The sequence below is a fragment of the Cebus imitator genome, unplaced genomic scaffold (assembly GCF_001604975.1).
Source record: "Cebus imitator isolate Cc_AM_T3 unplaced genomic scaffold, Cebus_imitator-1.0 Scaffold204, whole genome shotgun sequence".
NCBI classification, from domain to species: Eukaryota; Metazoa; Chordata; class Mammalia; order Primates; family Cebidae; genus Cebus; species Cebus imitator.
This window is the reverse complement of record NW_016107519.1, coordinates 3,001,784-3,008,461: the sequence shown is the minus strand read 5'-3', so window position 1 is coordinate 3,008,461 and position 6,678 is coordinate 3,001,784. Positions and strand designations below refer to the sequence as shown.

Genomic DNA, 6,678 nt, shown 5'->3' with positions numbered 1-6,678 from the left:
AAAAAAAAAAAAAAAAAAGAATGTCTTAGAGCCTTAAAAAAAATTAAAACTTCTAGAAGTAATTCATTATAGAAAATTTAAAGAAGTGTTTGTGTCCTTTTTAATTTTAAAATATTGTTAGCTTCTGGGCACTGTGGATCACACCTGTAATCCCAGCACTTTGGGAGGCCAATGTGGGCGGATCACCTGAGGTCAGGAGTTTGAGATCAGCCTGGCCAACATGGTGAAACCCTGTCTGTACTAAAAATACAAAAATTAGCTGAATGTGGTGGTGGGCACCTGTAATCCCAGCTACTTCAGAGGCTGAGGCAGAATTACTTGAACCCGGAATGTGGAGGTTGCAGTGAGTCGAGACTGTACCATTGCACTCCAACCTGGGCAATAGGAATGAAACTCTGTCTCAAAAAAAAAAATTATATATATGTATATATATATATATGTATGTATGTATATATACACACACACGTACATATATATATATATATATACACACACACACATATACATATACATATATATAGAGAGAGAGTGCATTTTTTAAGATCCTTTTGAAAATTAAATTACCTTCAAAGAAAAAATTATTTTTCAGGTCTTTTGTGAAATAAATGTGTCCCATTTTTCATTATTTTCTTAATCCATGGATGGCTAGTGAGCACACTGAGTAGAATGTAAAACATTTATTTTTAGGAAAAACATTTAATGGATTGAATCAGATTTGTACTGAGACCATTTAGATCTTATCACTGAACTTCAGACTATAGTAATTTTCATGAAAATTCTGTGTTTATATTCATTTTACATATGTTTTTAGGAGTTTGAACTTGGTTTGTCAAATTTACAGACCTTGTTAGGTACAAGTCATTTACTCCCCAGCCCAGCCCAGAATGTCCCCATGTGTGAATGCTGGTTTATATTCTGTGATTAATTCTTTGTTGGCTGTGTTTATGTAACATAAGCCTGTGCTATTACATTTAAAATAAAAGCTCTGATTTGGTTGTCAGCTGCTGAGGAACTTGATATGGAAAATGAATTTTTATTACCACCTGTTTTTGGTGAAGAATATGAGGAACAGCCCAGACCTCGATCTAAAAAAAAGGTACAAAATTTAATAATATTCTTGCATTCACTTAATATCCTATATAGCAATATCTATAGGCAGAGAAGGATACAGTGGTCTTTTAGTGTGCCTGAGAATATGGGAACATATTTTGTTGTAAAAGAATTTAAGAAGTAACCTATTTCCAAGTAATAAAAATATCTCAGAGTTATTAACCTCAACTAAACTGTCTTGGTACAAAGTCAGAAATAGAAAATAGTTGCTCAAGTAGTAAGTTCAATTCTTTGACAAGAATTTAGACTGTTTTCTAGGGAGCTGTTTTTTCCACCATTATTTCTAATGAGATTTATCAGTGAAGTTGAAGTACACAGTTTATTATATCTGGTGTCTTCTAGGCATTCCAACACACACAGAAAGAAATGTTGGACAGTTTGATCATTCGGGTAGACCAAATCTACATGCATTAACAAGTGTAATTGTTTTAATATTCTGTCAACTTTCTGTCTCTGACTTCCAACATATAAAGCACGTTTTAAAAATACTTTAAGAAAGATAGCGTTCAAAAATTTTCCCAAAAGAAAGATAAAGCCTGAAAAGGGAGTAGTACTTGCAGTAGAATGAAGGTGAACTCCTGCTTGACACCAAACACAAAAGTTAAAATGAGCCATACACCTAAATGTAAAAGCTAAAAATATAAAACTCTTAGAAGAAAACATAGGCCTAAATCTTCCTGGCCTTATTTTAGGCAGTTTCTTAGGTAAGATACCAAAAGCACAGGGGGAAAAAAGGAAAAATAAATAAATAAATTGGACTACATCCAAATTAGAAACTTTTGCATCGTAAACAGTATTATCAGGAAAGTGAAAAGGGGACCAGACCAGAGTGGCACCTATAATCCAGCTTTTGGAAGACTGAGGTGGGAGGATTGCTGGAGCCCAGGAGTTTGAGACCAACCTGGGCAACATAGTGAGACCTCTTGTCTCAACAAAAAAATAAAAAATAAAAATTAGCCAGGCATGGTGGCATGTGCCTGTAGTCCCAGCTACTCAGGAAGAGGATTGAGGTTGCAGTGAACTATGATCATGCCACTGTACTCCAGCTTGGGCGACAAAGTGAGACCTTGCCTCAAACAAAACAAAACTCAAGCATGGATACTTACCTGGCAAGGGAGATACCATGATGACAAAACTCTAGCATGGGCGGCAGAGCGAGTCCCTGTCTCAAAAATAATAAAATAAAATAAAGTGAAAAGGAATGTCATTCTTTATAAGATGGAGTTGTTGAAAAGTTCTTCAATTTCTCTGTTACAGTAATATTTAGATTGTTAGTTTATGAATTGTCTTATATTTATTTTCTCATTATTGGTGACTCTTACCGCAGAATTTAATATGATTTTGTTGCACAAAGTGATCTATGTGAAAACATCATATTTCCTGAAGTGTTATAGGTAACTGTTGTCAGATTCAGGAATACCAGTCAGTTCTAAGCAAATACCTACCTATATTTCATTTTTTTCTTTTCTAATTTCATGACAGATTAAACAAATAACTATATTTTTAATTACAAATGACCCTTCTACAATGCAGTGGTTGGGGTGCTCATCCCCCCTGCATAGTCAAAAATTTGTGTGTAACTTTTGACTCCCTAAAAAGTTAACCACTAGTAGCCTACTGTTCACTGAGCCCCCTTGCACAGTCAAAAATTCATATATTACTTTGACTCCCTAAAAAGCTAACAACTAGTAGCCTACTGTTGATGGGAAGCCTTGCAGATAATAGTTGATTAACATTATTTTATATGTTACATACTGTATTTTTATAATAAAGTTAGCTAGAGAAAAGAATGTTACCAAGAAAATCATAAGAGAGAGAAGATATATTTACGATTCATTAAGTGAAATAGATCATCCTCATTGTTTTCATGTTTAGTAGGCTGAGGAGGAAGAGGAAGGTTGGTCTTGCTGTATCAGATGGCTCAATTGGAAGAGGTGGAAGGAGGTAGGAGAGGCAGGCATATAGAAAAACGTGTGTGTTGAAGTAGACCCCTACAGTTTAAACCATGTTGTTCAGGGGTTGAATCTAGTTTGCCTTTGTTGAGAGATGGCTTCTATAAAGTAATGAAATAATGTAGGCTTTAAAAAAGACATTACTGTGGTGTTTTTTCACTAATAGGGAGCCAAGAGAAAGGCTGTATCAGGATACCAGTCTCATGATGATAGTTCAGACAATTCAGAATGCAGCTTTCCTTTCAAATATACATATGGCGTAAACGCTTGGAAACACTGGGTCAAAACTAGGCAACTTGATGAAGATCTTCTGGTATTAGATGAGTTAAAATCTCGTAAGTGTTTTAATCTTGTTTCTCCTAAGTCCTGTTTAACATCAAGATTTCTGTTATTGTGTACCTTTAAATTTAAAATACGTAGGCTGGGTGCAGTGGCTCACGCCTGTAACCAGCACTTTGGGAGGCCGTGGCGGGTGGGTCACGAGGGTAGGAGATGAAGCGCATCCTGGCCAACATGATGAAACCCTGTCTCTACTAAAAATACAAAAGTTAAGTGGGTGTGGTGGCACGCACCTGTAGTTCCAGCTACTCGGGAGGCTGAGGCAAGAGAATGGCTTGAACCCAGGAGGCAGAGGTTGCAGTAAGCCGAGATTGCACCACTGCTTTCCAGCCTGGGCGACAGAGTGAGACTCTGTCTCAAAAAAAAAAAAAGAAAAAAAAATCCATAAATGTAGGTAGCTTAAAATGCCTGTAAGAATGCATTTTATTTTGCTTCAGAGTTCTTATAAAGAATAATGTCAGAAAGTTTCTTAAGACAGTAAATAATAACAATTACTGATTTTTATTTTGTGTTTTTAGCTAAATCAGTAAAGTTAAAAGAGGATCTACTCTCTCACACCACAGCTGAGCTTAACTATGGGTTAGCTCATTTTGTCAATGAGATCCGAAGGCCAAATGGAGAGAATTATGCACCTGACAGCATCTATTATCTTTGCCTTGGAATACAGGAGGTTAGTAACTTGATGGCTGCTTTCAGATATAACATTAATAAGAAAAGTTGTGGTAGTTTTTGTTCCTGCAGCTTTATGGAACCTTTATTGGCTTACCAAGAAAGACAAAAATTTAGTCTCTTTGGAAATACCGTGATATTATAAATGATTAGTTACTTTGTGTTTCTTCTGTAATGCAGTATATATGTTTCTAAAAAACTTGAAGTTCTCCAAAACTTTGTACCAAAACCAAAAAGAATTTATGGGAAAAATAAGATATGGACAGACCACTCAAAACTTCGGCATCTTTTGTAACACGTCTAACAAAGTTGTATATTTGCCACCATTTATATATACACGTTAAATAGTATAACTTCTCATTAATTCTTTGGCTATTTTATAAAAAGATAACTTTCTTTAAGGGTAAAGATAAACTTCATCTACATGTCTCAGTTTGTTTTCTACAGTAAACACGATGATCAACTTTAAGCAATGACCTCTAGTTCCGAACAGATTCCACAGATTTGTGCCCAGAAGTCAGAAAGAATCTCCAGCTTCACGTCTTACTTATTTTGAAATATGGTAGATGACAGGGGAAATCTCTTCAGAGTTTTATTTGTAGGCCTTAAAGTTAATTTTATTATGCTAACAGGTGTTAGATAATGAAATAAATACTGAAGAAAACTAGAATTATCTTAATTTGTGTTTTATTTACTTTTTCTTTAGGATAGAAATTTGCTTAAGATTCTGTAAGTGGTGTTGCAAATACATAGTGCATGGCTGTAAATCACTGTGTATTAAAGGACCATCACATACCTTGCAATAGCAACCTGAAAGATACGTGAATAGGTTCACTTTTTCTTATTCTCCTTTTATAGGTTTACATGTACTTTGAGCCTCATGCTTAGATAATAATATAGGTCCATCATTCCCCAAACATCTGAATACCAGATTTTTTTTTTTTTTTCATGAAAACACACTAAATAGTAAAACCTGACTTAAAGAATTGTGAAGCTACTGTTGTCTTTATTTATTACTCTTAGTGTTAATATTCATCCATTGAATGTTAACCATTGAATTTACTATAGAATTGTTAATGCTTCTAAATAAGTAGAGTGCTTACCCACACCACTCTAGGAATATTAATGTATTATAATTATGTACATGCCATGTGTTTCTCCTGTAAAATCCAGACAATTAGGAATTCCGAAACATGTGACTCCCGTGGTTCTGGCTGAAGGGTTGAAGACCCATGTGTGTATTTCCCTCCTCTTCTTATATTATACATACCTAGGAGGGAGGGATAGAGTAGGAATAGCATTTATACTGTTCCAGGTATAGGTGAAATCATCTTCCTACTCTAGTTTCAGAACAAATTATTTACTACCTATAAATCCTCTTAAGAGCAAATGGAAGCTAGGTCTTACTTTTGTTACTTGTACCATGCTGTCCACATGTACACAGTTACTCATTGAGTTGGATGATTGTCATGACTTTTTACACAGTAAACCTCTAGATCCCATTTTGGGCTTTTGCGTGTGTGTGTATTTGTTTGTTTATGATGGTGGAAATTTTTTAAGGAGAACATTTATATTTTAGACATAATTCTGTTATCTATATCAGCTGTTTTTTAAAGTGCTGTAGAGAGCAGCACTGGGGTTGTGGCAAATTAACTCAGCAGGAAGGAGAGAGGTTGAGTTCTAGGCTCCTCTTGTTTTAATTCATTTCTACTTTTTAAGGGCTATGTTTTGGGGTTATGTATGAAATTTCATTTAGAAGAAGTTTCTGCTAGAAACAAGGCTTAAAAGCTTACTATTTAGATAATAAAACTTTTAAAATCAATAAAAATAACAAAATAAGGGGTTCTCTGTCCCACCCATCTCTAGTCTCTATAGTTCCTCTCCCTAGAGACAGTGCTTTCTGCTCTTTTGGCTATTTCCTCGGGCATTACTTGCACATATAAATATAATTAAGTTTTATATATTCTTAGGTTCACTATTCCAGTAGGTGGTCTTTTGTTATTTTTTAAATATATCTTAGAATTTTCTGTATACACAATCATGTCACTTATGAATAAGGACAGTTTTACATCTTTCTGATCTTTCTTTTCTATGCTTTATTACATTGCTTGAGACCTTCCCCCATTTTTCTCTCCTGCCACCCAACCCCTAGTACAGTGTTGAATGGAATTAGTGATAGCAGAAACTCTTGCCAAGTTCCTGATGTTAGAGGGAAGTATTTTGTCTTTAACCGTTAAGTATGATGCACGCTTTAGGGTTTTTTTGGTAGCTTCCTGTTACTAAGTTGAGGAAGTTTTCTTCCATTCTTAGTTGACTGAGGATTTTTTAACTTTTTATTTTGTTGCCAAGAGGTTTAAAAAAAAATAATAATCATAAATGCTTACTGAGTTTTGTCAACTGCTTTTTTGCATCTGTTAAGATATGGATTTTCCCTCTTACTAATAATGGTATGATTATTAATTTTCAGACATTAAGCCAGCCTAACATTCTTGGATAGACTCCACTTGATAATGTTATCTTTTTTATATTTTGCCAGATTAGATGTGCTAATATATTGTTGATGATTTTTGTAGATGTTAATGAGAATAAGTAACTCTGAGGTTTTTTT

The 6,678-nt window shown here is 34.6% G+C and overlaps 1 protein-coding gene across 6 annotated transcripts in view; it reads left to right on the top strand.

The window, feature by feature from the left end:
* ZMYM2 (zinc finger MYM-type containing 2) overlaps positions 1–6,678 on the top strand; it is a 126,411-nt gene that overhangs the window by 101,849 nt on the left and 17,884 nt on the right. For all 6 annotated transcript variants that reach the window (XM_037745594.1, XM_037745595.1, XM_017548206.2 and 3 more), the window contains 3 exons: positions 1,002–1,096; positions 3,229–3,397; positions 3,920–4,071. In XM_037745594.1, the coding sequence (XP_037601522.1) occupies positions 1,002–1,096; positions 3,229–3,397; positions 3,920–4,071 (416 nt within the window). The remainder of the gene's footprint in view (positions 1–1,001; positions 1,097–3,228; positions 3,398–3,919; positions 4,072–6,678) is intronic.